Raw genomic sequence first — 23,571 nt, forward strand, 5'->3', positions numbered from 1 at the left:
TTCTCTCTATCCACCCTGTCTGTTCCCCTTAATGTCTTGGGGGCTTCGGTCAGATCACCCCTTAACCTTCGAAACTCTAGAGAGTACAACCCCAGTTTGTGTAATCTGTCCTCATAACTTAACCCTTGAAGTTTGACTTATGGGGAGAGGTTAGATAGACTGGGACTTTGTTCCCTGGAGAGTAGGAGGTTGAGGGGTGATCTTGTGGATGTCTGTAGGATAGTGAGGGGCATAGATAGGGTAGATAGTCAAAATCTTTTCCCAAAGGTAGGGGAGTCTATAACGAGGGGACATAGATTTAAGGTGAGAGGGGAGAGATACAAAAGGGTCCAGAAGGGCAATTTTTTCACTCAAAGGGTGGTGAGTGTCTGGAACGAGCTGCCAGAGGCAGTAGTAGAGGTGCATTTGGACAGTTACATGGGTAAGATGGGTATAGAGGGATATGGGCCAAGTGCAGGCAATTGGGACTAGCTTAGTGGTATAAACTGGGCGACATGGACATGTTGGGCCGAAGGGCCTGTTTCCATGTTGTAACTTCTATGATTCTATATTAAATATGATGTAAAATGCCTGAAATGTCCATGAAACTTTGGGGAAATTTGAGGTTTTACCTGTCATCTTATAACTAAATAAATCTTGATTTTTTTTTCATAATTTCTTTTCCTTCCTTTCAAAGGAAAGTCTCAGCGAGGAGCAGCACTGGGTTACAGTGTAAGAACCCTGACTATTGTTGTTATTGCTCCAGTAATTGTGCTGATCATTGTCTCCATGGTGACGGTACTGATATTGCAAAAGCTCCACCAAAATCAGATGCAAAGGCTAAATGCTCGAGAGGTTGAGTACGGGGCCATTGATGGACTGATTGCCTCAAATGTTGGAGATAGCACGCTAGCAGTAAGAATTGCTCTCTTATTTTTATCCTTTTTCATCTGTCTTTTTTTGGCTTTGAAGCTTTTGTGTTTGTTTTCCTGTCTCTGGTCAAAAGCACTTTTGCATCATGTGGATTTTTGATATCAAAAGTTTTCTGTACTTGCCACAGTATTTTGAAAACTGGCTAGATATTATAAATCTGATGCTTTTGTATCTTGTTCCACCTCCTGCATTTTCTGAATGTATACTTAAAAAAAAAAAAAAATGACAGTAAGCCTATTCTGTCCTTGGAAATTCATAAGAGTATTCTTTTCTCTTCCTTGCCCGCAACCCCCCCCCCCCCCCCCCCCAACAAAAAAAAATGTACAGCAATTTTTTTTTGAAGAAGCAGCTTGGAACTTGGTATAGTAAAAATAGTGGAGTAGAGTCCATGTCATATCAGTAACAGTGTTATAGCAGTAGCAGAGTAATAAGCCTGGGGATTGGGAGAGTTTTAGAAACCAACAAAGGACGACCAAAAAATTGATTAAAAAGGGAGAAAATAGAATATGAAAGTAAACTAGCAAGAAATATAAAAACGGATTGTAAGAGCTTCTACAGTATGTAAAACAGAAGAGAGTAGCAAAAGTAAACATTGGTCCCTTTTAGAGGCTGAGACAGGAGAAATTATAATGGGGAATCAGGAAATGGCAGATGCGTTAAACAAATATTTTGTATTTGTCTTCGCAGCAGAAGACACAAAAAAAGCATACCAAAAATAATGGGGGACTAAGGGGTAAATGAGTGTGAGAAACTTAAAACAATTAATATCACTAGAGAAAAAGTACTGGACAAACTAATGGGACTAAAAGCTGACAAATCCCCTGGACCTGATTGCCTTCATCCTAGGGTTCTAAAAGAGGTGGCTGTAGAAATAGTGGATGCACTGGTTATGATCTTCCAAAATTCCCTAGATTCTGGAAGGTAGCAAATGTTACCCCGCTATTCAAGAAGGGAGGGAGAAAGAAAACAGTGAACTACAGGCCAGTTAGCCTGACATCGGTCGTTGGGTAAATGCTGGAATCCATTATTAAGGAAGTGGTAACAGGGCACTTAGAACATAATATGATTAAGCAGTGTCAACATGGTTTTATGAAAGGGAAATAGTGTTTGACAAATCTTAGTTTTTTGAAGATGTAACTAGCCGGGTAAATAAAGGGGACCCAGTGGATGTAGTATATTTGGAAATTCAAAAGGCATTCGATAAGGTGCCACATAAAAGGTTGATATACAAGGTAAGGGCTCATGGGGTTGGGGGTACTATGTTAGCATGGATAGAGGATTGGTTACTGGACAGAAAAGAGAGTAGGGATAAACGGGTCATTCTCAGGCTGGCCAGTGGGGTGCCACAAGGATTGGTGCTTGGGCCTCAGCTATTTACAATCTATATTAATGACTTGGATGAAAGGACCGAGTGTAATGTATCCAAGTTTGCTGACGATACAAAGCTAGGTGAGAAAGTGAGCTGTGAGGAGGACACAGTCTGCAAAGGGATATAGACAGATTAAGTGAGTGGGCAAGAAGGTGACAGATGCAATATAATGTGGGGAAATGTGAGGTCATTCACTTTGGTAGGAAGAATAGAAAAACAGAATATTTTTTAAATGGTAAGTTATTAAATGTCGGTGTTCAGAGAAACTTGGGTGTCCTCATGCAAGAAACACAAAGTTAGTATGCATGTACAGCAGGCAGTTAGGAAAGCAAATGGCATGTTGGCCTTTATTTGCAAGGGGGTTGGAGTACGAGAGAAAGGAAGTCTTACTACAGTTGTACAGGGCTTTCGTGAGACACCAGTTTTGGTCTCCTTATCTAAGGAAGGATATATTTGCCTTGAAGGCAGTGCAATGAAGGTTTACTAGATTAATTCCTGGGATGAGAGGGTTGTCCTGTGAAGAGAGATTTGAGTAGACTGAGCCTATACTCTCTGGAATTTAGAAGAATGAAAGGTGATCTCATTGAAACATAAAAGATTATGAGGGGGTTTGACAGGGTAGATGCAGAGAGGTTGTTTCCCCTGGCTATAGAGTCTCGAACTAGAGGGCATAGTTGCAGGATAAGGGGTCGGCATTTAAGACTGAGTTGAGGAATTTCTTCATGCAGAGGGCTGTGAATCTTTGGAATTCTTTACCCCAGAGGGCTATGGATGCTCAGTCATTGAATATATTCAAGGCTGAGACGGATAGATTTTTGGACTCTAGGGGAATCAAGGGATATGGGAATCGGGCGGGAAAGTGGAGTTGGGGTCGAAGATCAGCTGTGATCTGATTGGCGGAGCAGGCACAAGGGGCCTTACGACCTACTCCTATTTCTTATGATCTGGAATGCACTGCCTGAAAGGGTGGTGGAAGCAGATTCAATAGTAACGTTCAAAAGGAAATTGGATAAATACTTGAAGGGGAAAAATTTGCAGGACGATGGGGAAAGAGCATGGGAGTGGGACTAGTTGTGTAGCTCCTTCAAAGAGCTGGCACGAAGGGCCGAATGGCCTCCTTCAATGCTGTATCATTCTGTGATTCTATGTACTATCATGAGCGGTGCCACCCATCCGCTTCCTTCTTTCAAACTTTAAATCAAGAATTTATTACGTGATGTAAACAAGTATTGGGAAAACAAGTTGGCAATTTTGCTGTACGAAGATTTCAGTTGTTTTATCCATCTTGCTAATACTATACAGAATGTGCACTACTTATACACATGACATGGTGCAGCAGCAGCAGAGTCTTTGTCTTGCCAACACTTCCGGTACTGATAGCTGACTAGAGCTATACAGAAGGTGCCTATAGCAGTAGTTTTGTGTTCAAAGGAAATGATTGCAATAGGAAGCTGCTGTCTACAGCTATGACTTGTCTCAAAACAATTTCAAAATCTTGCCTTCCTCTTATTTTAATCCTTCAGATTTTAAAAAATTTTTGAAAAACAAATAATTGTGTTTCATTTTGTAGCATCATTTCTTTTTCTTACAGGATCTGCTGGATCACTCCTGCACATCAGGCAGTGGATCAGGTCTTCCTTTCCTCATACAGAGAACAGTAGCTCGGCAGATTACTCTTGTGGAATGTGTAGGTGAGTCACTATTGATGGTTAAACAAGTTTTCGTTTTGTTTCCAAGATGTGCTGTTGTCCCTCTCCCAGAGTGAGGCAAAGAGGAAAAAAGAAACCCATGTGTTTTGTTTCCCCTCTCTCTCTCTCTCTCTCTCTCTCTTTCTCACCCCCCCCCCCCCCCCGCAAAAAGAAAACTCACCTTGGAGCTCCATAAGGCTGTTAACATTCCCAATCTTTTTAGAATTATTCTTTAAGGAGTATTTGGGGCTCCAATTTGTTTTGTGAACAAATACTATATTTGAACAAATACTGAACAGAAAGTGTAAACTTTGGTTTCTGAAAACTGGGTGTTGTTTCTCAAACTACATGAATTCTACAAATATACATTTGCTGTAAGTAAACTTGTTATAGGCCTCCAAACAGCAAGTACATATTCTTTTGCCGCTCCCTCTGCAGGTGTATGGTGGGAGGGGGGGATGCTAGAGAAAATTAAGATGTTTTTGACTCGGCTATGCCCCCATTCTCCTCCACTTCTCTCTTGAAAGGTCCTGATTCTTATTCTCTAACCCCCCCCCCACCACCCCCCTTCTATTTTCCTTCTGAAGGTGTTGATTCTTACTGTGTTGTAGTTTGGCACCATCAGCACGCAGCTAGCTCACCTAGGTCTTCATTCTATGTATGTGAGTCTAGGCAGTGAGTGTGGGCAGGTCACTCAACAGTAGAGGGTGCCACAGCCAAGTTTGATCCTCTTTGACCCAGTGTCCACGGTCATTCGCTTTCCCACACCCATCACTAAATGCAGACCAGGAGTTGGAACCCTAGCTCATTTTCCAATCCCTAGCTCAGAGGCACTGAGCTAACTCAACATTGACCAGGAATACAACAGCTTTTGAAAGAGAAATTCAAAGTGAATAGCTGCTTTCTTTTCATTTTTCATTACTTTAGTTTTTCTTCCTCTCTGTCACAATACCTGATGCTACCTGAAAAAACAGCAGGCTTTGTTGCAACAAAATTGTTAAATTTATGGAGAAAATGTGCAATCTTGTCTATTTACATTATTTTATCAGAGATTCTTTGCAATTTTTATAGTTTTCAGGTGCACTAGAATCTTGGGAATTCTATTGGCTGTATCCACTTTGTGGATCAGGGATCTGGTAAAATGCAGAAATCCAGAGGGGGGTTTGGGTGTGTGTGTGTGTGTTGAATTGCTATGATAGTGGAAGTAGTAATTTCATTTTGTGTATCACAAATAACTGAATTAAAAAAGGAAGTTGCAGCTGCTTCATGTTTCCCTCATTGAAAGGCAAAAGTACTTTTTTAAAAAAAAACTTTTTTTTGAAAGGTAAATTTGAATCAGATTAAGTTTAATTGAAACCCAACACCCTGCTTACATAGTCTCCGTTTTAATTTGCTTGTTCCAGCTTGGTGGATTGTGACAAGTTGTGGTCTCCAGGGATCTGTACTTGGGCCTCAGCTTTTCACCATATATATCAATGACTTGGATGAAGGATTAGAGAGTTGTATATCCAAGTTTGCAGATGACACTAAGTTGGGAGGCACAGTAAATTGTGCAGATGGGACCAGGAAGTTGCAAAGGGATATAGATAGATTAAGTGAGTGGGCAAAACTGTGGCAAATGGAGTTCAATGTGAAGAAGTGTGAAGTCCTCCACTTTGGATCTAAGAAAGGCAAATCGGAATATTTTCTTAATGGTGAGAAACTAGGAATTGTGGAGGAGCAAAGGGATTTGGATGTCCATGTACACAGATCACGAAATGCTAGTGCACAGGTAGGAAAGGTAATCAAAAAGTCTAATGAAATGTTGGCCTTTATCTTGAGGGGATTTGAATTCAAAATTGAGGAAGTGATACTTCCATTTTCTTGAGCCTTGGTCATACCCTATTTGGAGTGTTGTATTCGATTTTGGGCACCAAACCTCAGGAAGGATATATTGGCCTTAGAGGGGGTACAGCACAGGTTCACCAAAATTATAACAAGGTTTAAAGGGTTAAATTATGAGGACAGGTTGCATAAACTTGGCTTGTATTCCCTTGAGTGTAGAAGATTGAGTGAGTGTAAAATGGCAAAAGGATTTGATAGGGTAGATACAGAGAAACTATTTCCTCTGATGGGGGAATCCAGAACAAGAGGGCATAATAAAATTAGAGCTCGGCCATTCAGGAGTGAGATCAGGAAGCAACTTTTCACACACAGGGTAGTGGAAATCTGGAATTCTTTTTTCCCCCAAAAGGCAGTGGATATGGGGACAATTGGGGCTTTGAAGACTGAGATCTGTAGGTTTTTGTTAAGTAAGGGTATCAAGTGATAGGGGTTATGGTATCGTACAGAACAAAAGAGGTCATTTGGCCCATCGTGCTTGTGCTGCCTCTTTGGTAGAGCTATCTAATTATAAAGCCCAGGATCCCATATGCTTTTTTAACCGCCTTCTCAACTTGTCCTGCCACCTTCAAAGATTGGTGTACATACAACCCCAGGTCTCGCTTCCTGCTCTCCCTTCAAAATTGTATATTGCCTCGCCTCATTCTTCCTACCAAAATGTATCATTTCACACTTCTCTGTGTTAAATTTCATCGGCCATGTGTCTGCCCATTTCACCAGTCTGTCCATGTCCTCTTGAAGTCTATTAGTATCCTCCACATTGTTTACTGCATTTGAGTTTCGTGTCATCTGTAAACTTTGAAATTATACCCTCTATACTCAAGTCCAGATCATTAATATATATCAAAAAGAGCAGTGGTCCTAATACCGATCCCTGGGGAACACCACTATATACTTCCCTCCAGTCTGAAAAACAACCGTTCACCACTACTTTCTGCTTTCGGTCCCTTAGCCAATTTTGTATCCACGCTGCCACTGTCCCTTTAATCCCATGGCTTTAATTTTGCTTACAAGTCTATTATGTGGTACTTTATCAAATGCCTTCTGAAAGTCCATATACATAACATCGACTGCACTACCTTCATCAACCCTCTCCATTACTTCGTCAAAGAACTCAATCGAGGTAGTCAAACACTATTTTCCTTAACTGCAGGTAAATGGAGTTGAGGTACAGATCAGCCATGACCTGATTGAATGGCAGAACAGGCTGCAGGGGCTGAATGGCCTACTCCTGTTTCTACGTTGCTTGCAACATGTCCATGTCGCCCAGTTTATACCACTAAGCTAGTCCCAATTGCCTGCACTTGGCCCAATAGAATCACGGGATGCTATTTTTCAGTTGAACTGTATGCTTAGCATGAGTGCCGCTCACAACATTACATTGTACCACTGCCAGAAGAGCCAAACAATGCTGGGCAACATCATTATATTTATGAGCTATCTCACTGTTTTGCTGCAAATCTGCCTTTCAAACTTTACATAATTTTTTTTTACAACATCCAAATCCCAATAGCTGTTTTCCATTTCTACGAAAGGAGTAGAACTAACGATTAACTATAAATGCGAAACAATCAAGGAGTCCCACACTCACTCACCTGACGAAGGAGATAATCTCCGAAAGCTTGTGATTTTCAAATAAAATTGTTGGACTATAACCTGGTGTTGTAAGATTCTTTACATTGATTAATGAATGGCAAGAGTAGGTAAGCAGCATTGAAGAGCTCCACCTTCTCATAAAGCACAGTAATGCAAGTAGGCAATGTATGAGCTTGGCTCCCTGCATGCATTGCTTTTAAAATGCTGCTAGGGCAGCACCATTAGAGTGAAACTTGAAACAAATCCAGTTGTGTGCCGTGGATTTTGGCAAAACTAATTGGGGCTCGAGCAGAATTGCTTATGAGGTTCCATGAAAGTGGATTTCACATAATCGTTTTACTGTCATTTACAATTAGATAATTGTAAAATGGCACACACCAATTCTTGATCAAATTTACATTATTACATGGTTTAATAAACAATGGGGTTGATCTTAACTTTACCCACCTGACAGAAAATGGAGGGGTAGGCAGTTAAAATTCGATTCACTCCACGTGATCTCAAGAAACGGCTGAGTGCACTGGATACAGCAAAGGCTATGGGCCCCGACAACATCCCGGCTGTAGTGCTGAAGACTTGTGCTCCAGAACTAGCTGCGCCTCTAGCCAAGCTGTTCCAGTACAGCTACAACACTGGCATCTACGCGACAATGTGGAAAATTGCCCAGGTATGTCCTGTCCACAAAAAGCAGGACAAATCCAACCCGGCCAATTACCGCCCCGTCAGTCTACTCTCAATCATCAGCAAAGTGATGGAAGGTGTCGTCGACAGTGCTATCAAGCGGCACTTACTCACCAATAGCCTGCACAGTCTTCAGTTCCATTTGCAACCCCTCAAATAATGCAGTCCGAACCCACATGCAGCAAGACCTGGACAACATCCAGGCTTGGGCTCATAAGTGGCAAGTAACATTCGCGCCAGGCAATGACCATCTCCAACAAGAGAGTCTAACCACCTCCCCTTGACATTCAACGGCATTACCATCGCCGAATCCCCCACCATCAACATCCTGGGGGTCACCATTGACCAGAAACTGAACTGGACCAGCCGTATAAATACTGTGGCTACAAGAGCAGGTCAGAGGTTGGGTATTCTGCGGCGAGTGACTCACCTCCTGACTCCCCAAAGCCTTTCCAGCATCTGCAAGGCACAAGTCAGGAGTGTGATGGAATACTCTCCACTTGCCTGGATGAGTGCAGCTCCAACAACACTCAAGAAGCTCGACACCATCCAGGACAAAACAGCCCGCTTGATTGGCACCCCATCCACCGCCCTCAACATTCACTCCCTTCACCACCGGCACACAGTGGCTGCAGTGTGTACCATCCACAAGATGCACTGCAGCAACTCGCCAAGGCTTCTTCGACAGCACCTCCCAAACCCGCGACCTCTACCACCTAGCAGGACAAGAGCAGCAGGTACCTGGGAACAACACCACCTGCACGTTCCCCTCCAAGTCACACACCATCCCGACTTGGAAATATATCGCCGTTCCTTCATCGTCGCTGGGTCAAAATCCTGGAACTCCCTTCCTAACAGCACTGTGGGAGAACCTTCATTACACGGACTGCAGCAGTTCAAGAAGGCAGCTCACCACCACCTTCTCGAGGGCAATTAGGGATGGGCAATAAATGCCGGCCTTGCCAGCGACGCCCACATCCCATGAACAAATAAAAAATTTTTAAAAATCCCCCCAAGTTACTTAACCCACCCTGAAGCTGCTGGGAGTAGACAGATTTCAATTTTCACCTGTTCTCTTGAGCAGGCGGCAAGGCCAGATGGGTCCTTTATAGAATGTGCATCTCTGGTCCCGATGATATCTTCAGGACCCAACTGCATTATTAATTGGAGGCCTGAGCAGGAAATAGCAGTCAGTTTCCCGCAAGGCCATTGCAGCGCAGGACTGGATCGGGGCCAGAAGAGGCCCAAAAAGGCAAGTTTGTAAACATTTTTTATTTCCTCGTGGAGCCAGTAGGAGCAGGAGTGCTCCTCTGGACCCCACAAGGAAAACTAAGACCATCCCGCCTCGATCTCATTTCTCCCCTCCTGATTGTAGGAACTCCCGTGGGACAGTCAGGCAGCCACTCCCGTGGACTTAGCTGCTCGGCGGTCTCCAAACTTAGCGCTGCTTGCCGCCAATTTCCTGCATGGAATGGGTGGAAAGTTGGCTCGTGGTATTTAAATGAAACCCAGAAGTTAAAATGCCCCGGGACACACATTTTTCTGGCGCAGGTGAGTTTTGAATGGACATCAAAACAAACCAACCCTCGGTTAAAATCAGGGCCAAAGATTCCATAGCTTTCAATGATTTTAATGATTTGAGTTTTTTTTTTCCCTGATGGTTCCTTTGGATCCTCACTGGTGGCACACATTATTATTCATTTGGGAGGGTGGGATGGTCAATGACGTGAGTGGGTCTCCAGTCCCCCAATTTCCACTCTGCCTTCATTGTGCTTTTGTTGATCAATGGTCAGGATATGCGTCTTGTTGGGGGGTCAGGGGCCGATGTTTTCAGGACATTGCGAATGAATTGCTCCATCCAGTGGTCAAACTGAGGAGTCCCTTTTTTTTTCTTCTGTCACTCTGTGGATCACTTTGTACCTAATTATTTTTAAAGCTAATTTAAGATTTTTAAACAGATGTGCTTGATTATGTAAGGGAGTGATAAATTAATTTCAAAGATGTGGAGATGCCGGTGATGGACTGAGGTTGACAAATGTAAACAATCTTACAACACCAGGTTATAGTCCAACAATTTTATTTGAAAATCACAAGCTTTCGGAGGCTTCCTCCTTCGTCAGGTGACTGTCAGGAAATCCTTGAACGTTTCGCATTTATGTTCAGAGAACAATACCTGGTGATTACAGATAATCTTTCCAACTGCCCGTTGTCAAGGCAATCAAAGTGTTCAGACAGAGAGGTGTTACCTACAGGACCACCGAATATACAAACGGCCAGAACACAAAACAGAGAGAGAGAGGGAGAAACATCCAAAAGGAAGAGAAAGACAGAAAATGACCCGTTGAATTAAAAACAGATAACTTTTATTCGCTGGTGGGGTTACGTGTAGCGTGACATGAACCCAAGATCCCGGTTGAGGCCGTCCTCGTGTGCGGAACTTGGCTATCAATTTCTGCTCGACGATTTTGCGTTGTCGTGTGTCTCGAAGGCCGCCTTGGAGTACGCTTACCCGAAGATCGGTGGCTGAATGTCCTTGACTGCCGAAGTGTTCCCCGACTGGGAGGGAACCCTCCTGTCTGGCGATTGTTGCGCGGTGTCCGTTCATCCGTTGTCGCAGTGTCTGCATGGTCTCGCCAATGTACCATGCTCCGGGGCATCCTTTCCTGCAACGTGAGGTAGACAACGTTGGCCGAGTCACAGGAGTATGAACCATGTACCTGGTGGGTGGTGTCCTCTCGTGTGATGGTGGCATCTGTGTCGATGATCTGGCATGTCTTGCAGAGGTTGCCGTGGCAGGGTTGTGTGGTGTCGTGGATGCTGTTCTCCTGAAAGCTGGGTAATTTGCTGCGAACGATGGTCTGTTTGAGGTTGGGTGGCTGTTTAAAGGCGAGTAGGGGAGGTGTGGGGATGGCCTTAGCGAGGTATTCGTCGTCATTGATGACATGTTGAAGGCTGCGGAGAACATGGCGTAGTTTCTCCGCTCCAGGGAAGTACTGGACCACGAAGGGTACTCTGTTGGTTGCGACCCGTGTTAGTCTTCTGAGGAGGTCTATGCGATTTTTCGCTGTGGCCCGTCGGAACTGTCGATCGACGAGTCGAGCATCATATCCCGTTCTTACGAGGGCGTCTTTCAGCGTCTGTAGGTGTCCATCGCGTTCCCCCTCGTCTGAGCAGATCCTGTGTATTCGCAGGGCCTGTCCATCGGGGATGGCCTCTTTGACGTAGTTAGGGTGGAAGCTGGAAAAGTGGAGCATCGTGAGGCTGTCCGTGGGCTTGCGGTAGAGTGAGGTGCTGAGGTGCCCGTCTTTGATGGAGATTCGTGTGTCCAAGAAAGAAACCAATTCTGAGGAGTAGTCCATGGTGAGCTTGATGGTGGGATGGAACTTGTTGATGTTATCGTGTAGTCTCTTTAGTGATTCTTCGCCGTGGGTCCATAGCTTGAGCATACTTTAGCAGACAATCAACGATCTGGAACAGCAGACAGAGGGATCCGCGGTACAGCAACCGAAGAGGAAAGAGTCACACTGGACTCCTCCGGAGGGTCGCTGCCCTCAGCTGGACATGTATGCTCAAGCTGTCAGGAAATGCGTCAATGCCAGATTCATCAGCCGCACTCACAAGACAGTCCAGAATGTCACCCGAGCACAACGCAACGCCATCAACGCTCAAGACCAACCGCAACATCGTCATCAAACCAGCGGACAAAGGAGGAGCCATCGTCATACAGAACAGAACGGACTATTGCAAAGAAGCATACCGACAACTGGACAACCAGGAACACTACAGACGGTTACCCGCAGATCCGACCAAAGAACACACCCACCAGCTCAACAAACTGATCAAGACCTTCGATCCAGACCTTCAAAGCATCCTATGCGCTCTCATCCCACGTACTCCCCGCGTGGGAGACTTCTACTGCCTCCCAAAGATACACAAAGCCAACACACCCGGACGTCCTATCGTATCAGGCAACGGAACCCTGTGTGAGAACCTCTCTGGATACATCGAGGGCATCCTGAAACCCATCGTACGGGGAACCCCCAGCTTCTGTCGCGACACTACAGACTTCCTACAAAAACTCAGCACCCACGGACCAGTTGAACCAGGAACACTTCTCACCACGATGGACGTCTCGGCACTCTACACCAGTATTCCCCACGATGACGGCATCGCTGCAACAGCATCAATACTCAACACCAACAACAGCCAATCTCCAGACGCCATCCTACAACTCATCCGCTTCATCCTGGATCACAATGTCTTCACCTTCGATAACCAGTTCTTTACCCAAACACACGGAACAGCCATGGGGACCAAATTCGCACCCCAATACGCCAACATTTTCATGCACAAGTTTGAGCAGGACTTCTTCACCGCACAGGACCTCCAACCAACGCTATACACCAGGTACATCGACGACATTTTCTTTCTCTGGACCCACGGCGAAGAATCACTAAAGAGACTACACGATAACATCAACAAGTTCCATCCCACCATCAAGCTCACCATGGACTACTCCTCCAGAATCGGTTTCTTTCTTGGACACACGAATCTCCATCAAAGACGGGCACCTCAGCACCTCACTCTACCGCAAGCCCACGGACAGCCTCACGATGCTCCACTTTTCCAGCTTCCACCCTAACTACGTCAAAGAGGCCATCCCCTATGGACAGGCCCTGCGAATACACAGGATCTGCTCAGACGAGGGGGAACGCGATGGACACCTACAGACGCTGAAAGACGCCCTCGTAAGAACGGGATATGATGCTCGACTCGTCGATCGACAGTTCCGACGGGCCACAGCGAAAAATCGCATAGACCTCCTCAGAAGACTAACACGGGTCGCAACCAACAGAGTACCCTTCGTGGTCCAGTACTTCCCTGGAGCGGAGAAACTACGCCATGTTCTCCGCAGCCTTCAACATGTCATCAATGACGACGAATACCTCGCTAAGGCCATCCCCACACCTCCCGTACTCGCCTTTAAACAGCCACCCAACCTCAAACAGACCATCGTTCGCAGCAAATTACCCAGCTTTCAGGAGAACAGCATCCACGACACCACACAACCCTGCCACGGCAACCTCTGCAAGACATGCCAGATCATCGACACAGATACCACCATCACACGAGAGGATACCACCCACCAGGTACATGGTTCATACTCCTGTGACTCGGCCAACGTTGTCTACCTCACGTTGTAGGAAAGGATGCCCCGGCGCATGGTCCATTGGCGTGACCATGCAGACACTGCAACAACGGATGAACGGACACCGCGCAACAATCGCCAGACAGGAGGGTTCCCTCCCAGTCGGGGAACACTTCGGCAGTCAAGGACATTCAGCCACCGATCTTCGGGTAAGCGTACTCCAAGGCGGCCTTCGAGACACACGACAACGCAAAATCGTCGAGCAGAAATTGATAGCCAAGTTCCGCACACACGAGGACGGCCTCAACCGGGATCTTGGGTTCATGTCACGCTACACGTAACCCCACCAGCGAATAAAAGTTATCTGTTTTTAATTCAACGGGTCATTTTCTGTCTTTCTCTTCCTTTTGGATGTTTCTCCCTCTCTCTCTGTTTTATGTTCTGGCCGTTTGTATATTCGGTGGTCCTGTAAGTAACACCTCTCTGTCTGAACACTTTGATTGCCTTGACAATGGGCAGTTGGAAAGATTATCTGTGATCACCAGGTATTGTTCTCTGAATATAAATGCGAAACGTTCAAGGATTTCCACATTCACCTGACGAAGGAGGAAGCCTCCGAAAGCTTGTGATTTTCAAATAAAATTGTTGGACTATAACCTGGTGTTGTAAGATTTAATTTCAAAGAGTATTGTAGTCAGCAATCAAGGGTTTTATCATTAATGTAAAACTGCTCTTTTTGCTACTGACCAAAAGGCTGATTTCTGCTTCCTTCTTTGATCAGTGTTATCTGCGGTGATTAAATGGAATGAAGATTTCTGCCTGCTGCAGCCTGGCATGATGACAGTCTCCTTGTGTTGGAGATAGTGATTAAATGGGGTAGTCCATGATTCACATCTGTAACACAGTGCAGGACATATGGCATCATGTGTAGAATAGACTGGTGAGTGTGGCAGTTCAGCAGGTTTCTCTGGTAACGGGGCATCAGGAGGCTGTTATAAGGGGGATTGATGCATCTGGAGTGGCAGTCATGATGGCTTCCATAGATTCCTTGCATGATGCTCTTAAGAGCAGTATAGCTCAGGACTTTCACTACTTAATCCAAACTGCTCAGTCTGTTATGATGCAGACCATTAACCTTACTGAACCTGCGCCCAGCAGTAATGGTCTGCAGGCTTGCAGATGTTGCTGTTTCTCACAAGCATGACAATGCGATTGTGTCATTCCAGGCCCCTCCAATCTCACCACAGGAGCAAACTTCTGTTACCACCAAAATACACCAATAAGATTGATGGATGCCAGAAAGACGCAGAGAAAAAAATGAAGTCTTCCTGGCCACTGCTCTTAAAAATAAATCCAGCAGATTTATGCTGATGTGGCTAATGGCTGCAGGAGATGTGAATGGAGCCGACAGAGAAGAGAGTTATAAAAGCATCTGCTACAGAAAAGCAATAGACAAACATGTGAAATCCATGACTGCTAGTGGGTCTCCCCTGGAGTCACTCTTCTTAATAAATAAATAAATAAATAAATAGGACTATCTGTGAAAATTGACTTTGTTGTACAATTAACCCTTTTTGTCTCTTCAAATCTTTCTTCTTTATTCTGCCACTTTTGTATACTTTTCTTTCCCACCCTTTTTTTGTTTTTTGGCTTGTCATTTTATTCTTCATTGGCTTAATTGAACTGTTTTTGAGTGTTCTGTTTTAGTGCTTCAGTTTATTTTGTTTTGTCTTGTTCCTTGTCCTCTTCAACCCATTTACACTATTTGCTTAAATGAGTCCATAGCGTGAGAAATGATTGGTCTAGTTTTTTTGATCAGGGCCACAATAAGAATTGCTCTAAATCCAGAACTTCCTGTAGCTGATGTTTTGGGGGAGGGAACACAATGGTAGTAGGAGCTAAGCCTTGAGCAAGGTGGAAGTGGAGCCAGGAGAGTGAACTTTGTCACTGGGCACTGTGGTTGGTACAAGAGGCGCAACTGAAACAAACCACATATTAGCCACTATTTTGGAAAATACTATTACATGCAAAGCATATCCTTGTTAAATGTATCAGCTTTGCCCATTTTTATATAATATTGTTACTGTGTATAAGAAAGACATTTCTCTGCATTTTGAAATTTAAAATTGAAAGTTTTTTTTATGGCTTCTAATTTTCATGTTGGTTGTATCCAATCAAGTAACAAATTACAATCCATGTTACTGTTGAGAGTATAGCTCCAAATCCTCATGCAGCTGTTTGTTTAATGTCCCTTTCAATTACTAAATTTTAAGACTGGGTATATAATGGATAGTACAGTCCGTAGAATGTAGCATAATTTATATCTCGATGCCTATTATTTCTCATTCAACATATTGGGGGTATGTTGAAGCAGCTGATCATCGCTGTATCAGTATGGTACAGGTTGTGCCGTTGGAATGTATAGACATGCGTAAAGTGTATGTTCCACTGGACAGGTGAAGTAATGTGCTATTTTTCCTGTGGTGTGTTACACAGGCAAAGGACGTTTTGGAGAAGTCTGGCGGGGTCAATGGCAAGGAGAAAGTGTTGCAGTAAAGATATTTTCTTCTAGAGATGAGAAATCCTGGTTCAGAGAGACTGAGATCTACAACAGTGTACTGTTGAGAAATGAGAATATTTTAGGTGAGTTATTGCATTTTGCATGCCTGAAATGAAAAAGCTGCATCAATTAGTTTTAAATTTCTGTTGAAAGTTATGCATGATTGGTTTGATGCTTCTCTGTCTGATTTGATACTTGTGAGATCTTAGCTGGGTCAATTGTTGGGATGCTACCATTGGCCTCTTTTGGGGGGGGAGGGAGGGGGGAAGATGAGCTCGTGCTCTTGTTCCTGATGGCTATCCAATGACCCAGCTGATAAATGCTTATGCGCCAACATTGGCTGAGATCAGGATCTGGCTCAGTTGTGAACCCATCTTTTATTCCCCCCCCCCCCCCCCGCCCCGCCCCGCCATGGTGGAATAGTCTATGAACACTCATTGTCTAGGCTGCTACATGAAGAATGGCTATCTGAACAAGGTACCAGAAGGCTGCCTCTGTCCACAATGCCATATTCTAGCAAGAATCAGTACATTTAGGAGAGAAGGGAAAAAGATCTGAGTGCTTTACTCAGGTTGGTGGAGATTCCATAGATATATGTACGTGAGATTCATATAATTAAAGTCCTTAAACTAGTTGTCTGTAATTTGTTGGTAGACCATGAACTCCAGGTTTATTTGTCTGTAAAGCTATAGAACCAGTAAAACTCTTAAACTGTTCAGGGTCTTAGGTTCATCTATAAGCACTGATGTTATTTTATGCTTGGTTTCAGTTATGAGTGTTTTCTTGCTCCACATTAACCATCCTAAAGAACAAAGTGCAGGGCAGCCTTACAGACAAATAGATCTGGAGATCATGGTCTACCAACAAATTACAGACAACTAGTTTGTGCAAACAGTCAATTTTTTAAAAATTCATTCATGGGATGTGGGCATCGCTGGCAAGGCCAGCATTTATTGCCCATCCTTAATTGCCCTTGATAAGGTGGTGGTGAGCTGCCTTCTTGAACCGCTGCAGTCCATGTGGTGAAGGTTCTCCCACAGTGCTGTTAGGTAGGGAGTTCCAGGATTTTGACCCAGCCACGATGAAGGAACAGCGCTAAATTTCCAAGTCAGGATGGTGTGAGACTTGGAGGGGAATGCGCAGGTGGTGGTGTTCCCATGTGCCAGCTCCCCTTGTCCTTCTAGGTGGTAGAGGTTGTGGGTTTGGGAAGTGGTGTCGAAGAAGCCTTGGCGTTTTGCTGCAGTGCATCTTGTAGATGGTACACAATGCAGCCATGGTGTGCTGGTGGTGGAGGGACTGAATGTTTTAGGGTGGTGGATGGGTTGCCAATCAAGCGGGCTGCTTTGTCCTTAATGGTGACTAGCTTCTTGAGTATGTCAACAATCTAGTTCTTAAATGAATTCCGTGCATTTTTGCTTTTGGTTTCTATCAACCATCTCCTTAAACGCCTTTCTGGTTTATCCTTCGCCCTCACCTTCAACAAATGAGGGGCTCACAGACCTCTTTGTCACTAAAATGAAGACCATCCATTCAGCTGTTTCTGGTGCTTCTTCCTTCCCCTTGCACACCAAGCCAAATGTCCCCCTGCCCTGGACCTGAACCCATGTCTTTAGTTTCTCTCCTATCTTCCCTTATGCCCTGTCCAAGTTCATCATGTGCATGAGACCTATCTGCACACTTGACTCCATTCCCACAAAACTGACAACCCAACTTCCATTCCTGGCCCCCATGCTAGCTGATATTGTAAATGGTTCCCTCTTCTCAGGTACTGTCCACCTTCCTTTCAAAACATCACCCCAATCAAAAAAAACTCACCCTTGACCCCTCAGTCCTTTCAAATTACTGCTCCATCTTCAACCTCCTCTTCCTCTACAAAGTCCTTAAACATATTGTCACCTCCTAAATCCATGCCCATCTTTCATGTAATTCCATGTTTAAACCTCTCCAGTCAGGTTTTTGCTCCTTCCACAGCGCTGAAACAGCCCTAATTAAAGTCACAAATGATGTTCTCTGCATCTGTGATCGTGGTGTACTATCCCTCCTTATCCTTCTCGACCTGTCTGCAGCCTTTGACACGGTCGACCATACCATCCTCCTCCAACGTCTCTCCTCCGTTGTCCAGCTTAGTGGGACTTGTTTGGTTCCACTCTTGCTTATTCAACTGTAGCCAGAGTATTTCCAACAATTATTTATTTTCCTACCCTTGCACCTTTACCTCTGGCTACAGATGAATCCTTTGCTCGCTCTCCCTCGTTGACCTTCTGCCTCTTGGCAACATCATCTGAAGACATGAGGTCAGCCTCTACGTGTACGCTGATGACTCCCAACTCTATATCTCCACCATCTCTCAATCCCTGCACTGCCTCTGCATTGTCAGGCTGCTTGTCCAACATCCAGTCCTAGATGAGCCACAATTTCCTCTTGTCAAACACTGGGAATATCAAAGCCAATTGTCTTCAGTCCCCGCCACAAAAAAACGCACGCTTGTCACCGCTTCTATGCCCATCCCTGACCACTGTCTTAGGTTGATGCCTGCTCGCAACCTCAGCATCCTATTTGACCCGATGCTGAGTTTACAACCCTATATTCTCTACATCACAAAGACCACCACTTCATATGCCTCTGCTCCGTTACCTGAGTCCATCTGCTGCTGAAACCCTCGCCCATGCTTTTGTCACCAGCAGACTCCATTATTCAAGTGCTCTCCTGGTCAGCCTCCCATCCTTCTTGCTTTGTAAACTTCAGCTCATCCAAAACTCTGCTGCTCATGTCCTATTCTCCACCAAGTCCCGCTCATCCATTGCTCCTGTCCTTGCAGACCTACATTGGTTCCCGGTCCCCAATACTTCCCATTTAAAATTCTCATCTTTGTGTTTAAATTCCATCATGGCATTGCCCTTCTCTGTAATCTCCTCCAGTAAATATTATCATGATTGGCATATATTTGACATGTAAAACATACCTAACATACTACTCAAACTTATTGTGGAACAGTGTTTATTTCTTGTGAAGGTCAAAAATTGTATTTTTTTTTTCATAGGTTTCATCGCCTCAGACATGACGTCCAGAAATTCTAGCACACAACTATGGCTAATTACACATTACCACGAGGCAGGGTCTCTCTATGACTACCTGCAGCACACAACTCTGGACACTGTTGGTTGCTTGCGAATATCATTGTCCATTGCCAGTGGTCTAACGCACTTGCACACGGAGATCATTGGGACACAGGGGAAAGTTGCAATTGCACATCGAGACCTTAAAAGCAAAAACATCCTCGTTAAGCAGAATGGACAATGCTGCATAGCGGACTTAGGTGAGCACTTCTATTAATGGTACACCATCAATGCTGTTGACATCAAAGATATGTTAGCAGTGAGATTTATGACCACAGTGATGCATATTGCAAACCAGTTTTAAATAAATATACGATGTAAGGTGCAACAAAGGTTCACTAGATTGATTCCTGGGATGAGAGGGTTATCCTATGAGGAGAGATTGAGTAAAATGGGCCTATATTCTCTGGAGTTTGGAAGAACGAGAGGTGATCTCATTAAAATGTATAAAATTTTTTAGAGGGCTTGACAGGGTAGATGCTTCGAGGCTGTTTTCCCCCGGCTGGAGAGTCTAGAACTAGAGGTCATAGTCTCAAGATAAGGGGTGGGCCATTTAGGACTGAAATGAGGAAAAACTTCTTCACTCAGAGGGTTGTGAATCTTTGGAATTCTCTATATCCCAGAGGGCTCTGGATGCTCAGTCGTTGAGTATATTCAAGACTGAGATCGATGGATATTTGGACACCAAGGGAATCTGGGGATAGGGCGGGAAAGTGGAGTAGAGGTAGAAGATCGGCTGTGATCTTATTGAATGATGGACCAGGTTCGAGGGGTTATATGGCCTATTCCTGCTCCTATTTCTTAAAAATACGTATAGAACATAAGAATATGAGTAACATGCTTGGAAAGTTTGTTTTTAAACCAAAATGTGTGTCACTTTGCAAAGAGAATAGACAGGCCTACATCTTCACTAATGAAAGAAAGAAATTGCATTTATATAGCGCCTTTCACAACCTCAGGACGCCCCAAAGCACTTTACAGCCAATTAAGTACTTCTGAAGTGTAGGAAATATTCTTTCATGGGTTGCAGCTAATTTTAGATTTGTTCTACATACAAAAAAATTTTGTGGAACATCATGGAGGTAATTTTAACCCCAAAGAATGGATGAGTTGGGGGCGGGTGGAAGGTTAAAATATTTTTTCCAAGCGCGACCACAACCCAGCTCCAATGCGCCCACTTCTGGGTTTAACATGGGCACGTTTGGATGCACGCGAGCAACTGAAATCTGGAGGTCTCGTCCCCTATTGACGCCAGCGGGCAGATTGTTAATGGGGCAATTTACCTACTTGAAATACTTGGTCGGTAACTTTTTGTTGATTCTGAACCTGAAACAAATTTTACTTCACCTGCACATGTTTCCCATGGCTTCTGAATCTCGCCATTGAAATGGAGGCAAGATGTAGCCAAGGTTGATTTGCCCCTTTTAAACCTGTGATTGACGCATCTCAATTACAGCTCAGGTTTTGCAGCTGGTCTCTCCGTTCTCTTAGGCGAACGTTTAGCAGGGAGTTCTTTGTTAGTTCTCTATTCACTCTTCCAGCCATCACTCAGTTAAATTAAATGTTCAGAAAATAATCAATTGTTAGCATCCTGAATCAATCTTGAGCATATGCATAAGCTTATATTTTGAAAAATGATGACAAAACCTGAAATATTGGAATATTCTGCAGTCAAGTTACTTGAAATAAAATTTTATGATTCTAAGAACTTGGCTCTTTTGCTAATATAAATTAGAGCACTCCAAATTCTCATTCATTCTTTATCTTTTGTGTGGTCTATCTCTTCCCTTCTGGCTTTCTCTCTCTCCTCTTTGGCAGTAGGCTTTCCATAGATATTTATTAGAAGCTCGGACTCTCAACTATTTGGATGTATTTCTTCACTCCCCACTTCCAGTAAATAGTTCATCCCTTTCTCTAATTTTCTCCTTCAGTCATATCTGCTGTAATAAATCTACTTTCCACGCCAGAGTTCCTAAGGTCCTTTTTCCTCAGCTGAGTCTTCCCTCAGCAGTGGTTGACACGCCCTTTGATTGAATCCACCACATTTCCCACATGCAGCAGAAAATAACTGCTAGGGACATCTGTTATGCTTTTCATCTTTTAATGCTAGTGCTGGTGCTGTTAGGAAGTTCAAAATATGAATGTTATTTATATTGCACTGATCATCAAATTGCTTCTCTCCTGCTCACTCTGGTATATGTTCCTTATTCCTGGCCTGAATCTGGAGCCAGCTCTTCATGCCCTCCCCACCCCGTGCAGCCTCAATGTAGACCAACTTGTACTGCTGTGGGTGCGAGATGCTGGTGGCTCCCATAGGCTCCCTGTTCAACTTCAGTACGTTGGCTGCAGGTCTTTCCTTGTTTAATATTGGTATATGTGTCTGCTGGCTTCTCCCCACCAATATAGGATCAGTAATAAAAAACCTAATGTTGTTTGTAAACATAAGGAAGAGTGTAGAGTACCTTAAAAACACAGCAGGGTATGTAACTTGCAAAGTGTAAACATCTGTGGAAATCCAGGATGCTGGAAACACACACAGAATCAACAGAATAATCCTCAGAGCAATAGGCAACCCCAAAGAATGAATCTCAAATAACATGAAACACAGAAGCCAACCAAAAATGATTGGAAAAAGTTTAACAAATCTACTTGAATTACACTTGTGGCTGGCAGCGGGTGTACAAATCCTGCAAATGGCTCAGCAAACTTCCAACCTGCCGAGGAAACTACCAATTGGACTTATTGCTGAGTTCTTGGGAAGCATCAAGACACCCCATCCAGAAATCAGATAAATCTTAACCTCCTGCCTCATTGCCCCTTTTCCCACTCGTCCCTTTCTTTCCCCCCCTCACCTGCTTCTCCCCTCCTCCTGCTCCCTCTCTTCCTCCCCTCTCTTTCATTTTCCATCTCTCCTCTCCCTTACCATCCTCCTCTCCCTCACCCCAAACCCACCCACCCCCCCCCCCCCACCCCCGGACCTCTCCCTCTCTCCCCTCCCCATTCCTCCTCCTCACTGCCTCTCCTGTCCCTATCCTTCCTCTTCCCCCTCATTCAGTCTGCCATCACTGTTCTCACCCTCTCCCTTTCTTTCACCCCTCCCCTCCCTGCCTTGGTTCAATTATTTGCCTTGATTGACCTGAAAAGTTTCATTAGTTTTGACTCCCCATGTGCAATGCCATAGGAGATCAACTAGCAAAAACTGCAACCAATGAAAAGAAATCTCTCTCCCACAGCACCACCATTGCATCACTTTCTACATCACCTGGTAGAATAATAAACGTGGCCCCCACTCAACTCAGCAAAAAAAAAATCAAACCCACTGAGCAAAAATTGGAAACCAAGTCAATGAGTATATATCAGAACAACCCCCAAAAAAATGACCAAAAGCCCAAATGCATCCCCACAGCATAGGACCAGAAACGCATAGTAGAAGTTCCAGGATAGGACAACAAACCACCTCCTCCCTACCATTGAGCAGAAATTCTGGCATAAACTCTCCTTCACCCCCATCTCAGAACTTGCTGGTTAGGATTTAAACCAACATTCACCCTGTAAGCCTCTAAAGAAAGAAATAACTTGCATTTATGTAGCAACCATCACAACCTCAGGATGTCCTGAAGCACTATTGTAATGTAGGAAATGCGGCAGCCAATTTGCATACAGCAAGGTCCCACAAACAGCAATGAAATAAATGACCAGATCATCTGTTTTAGGTTTTGGTTGAGGGATAAATGTTGACCAACACACCAGGAAACTCCTCTGCTCTTCGAAATAGTGCTGTGGAATCTTTTACATCCACCCGAGAGGGCAGACAGGGTCCGAAAGATAGCACCTCTGACCATGCAGCACCCCCTCTACTGCACTGAAGTGCCAACCTAGATTATGTGCTTGCGTCTCTTCAGTGAGACTTGAACTCATGACTTTCTGACTTAGAGATGACTGTGTTATCACTGAGCCAAGGCTGACATATAATTCTCTCCAGATCCTGTGTGCTCTGATATCCTGAGCGTGGGTGTACCCTCCATGCGAGCAAATAGTTCTAATTACATTTACCTACACTGTTGCCTTCAAACTCTCTCTTATCTTTATTCACCAATTAAATCTAATCTTGAATGTTGACATAATTTGTGCCGCAACCACTAACCCTGGAAGTGAATTCCACAGCCTCACAGCACTCTGTGTAAAGAAGTTTCTCCTGCTGTCTTATTATAAATGTCTTGCACTTAATCTTGTATTTATGGTCCTTTGTTCTTAACCCCTCAACTACTGGAAACACTCTGTTCTCTCTGCTCTGTGCCATCCATTGCTAGTTTTTAGCACTTGTTTCATATTGTCCCGTAATCGGTGTTTAAATGAAGACAGACCCTGAGCTCAGTAATCAATTCTCATATGATGGTGGCTCCTGACAAAGTGTGGCAAATTTCAGTGCGCTCAAAGGCTAATCAGAAACTTGTACTACCTCGATGTTTTTAATTGTGCAGTGCTTGGTGTCTCAGACTGACCAGAGAGCCAGTCTGTAGGACGTTTTAATATACTTAATGGCATTTTTCCAGAAGTCTTTCAAACTGATATTGAAAACAAAGCAGGAGGCATTTAAATTTGATTAATGTGTCTTACAG

General features: G+C 44.2%; 1 protein-coding gene across 2 annotated transcripts in view; it reads left to right on the forward strand.

Annotated features, from left to right (window-relative positions):
- The window catches only part of LOC137323667 (activin receptor type-1-like), a 101,801-nt gene that overhangs the window by 54,861 nt on the left and 23,369 nt on the right, over positions 1 to 23,571 (forward strand). For both annotated transcript variants that reach the window (XM_067987433.1, XM_067987434.1), the window contains 4 exons: positions 677 to 894; positions 3,873 to 3,972; positions 15,773 to 15,919; positions 18,877 to 19,152. In XM_067987433.1, coding sequence (XP_067843534.1) covers positions 677 to 894; positions 3,873 to 3,972; positions 15,773 to 15,919; positions 18,877 to 19,152 — 741 coding nt within the window. The remainder of the gene's footprint in view (positions 1 to 676; positions 895 to 3,872; positions 3,973 to 15,772; positions 15,920 to 18,876; positions 19,153 to 23,571) is intronic.

The sequence above is a fragment of the Heptranchias perlo genome, chromosome 7 (assembly GCF_035084215.1).
Source record: "Heptranchias perlo isolate sHepPer1 chromosome 7, sHepPer1.hap1, whole genome shotgun sequence".
In the NCBI taxonomy this organism is placed as follows: Eukaryota; Metazoa; Chordata; class Chondrichthyes; order Hexanchiformes; family Hexanchidae; genus Heptranchias; species Heptranchias perlo.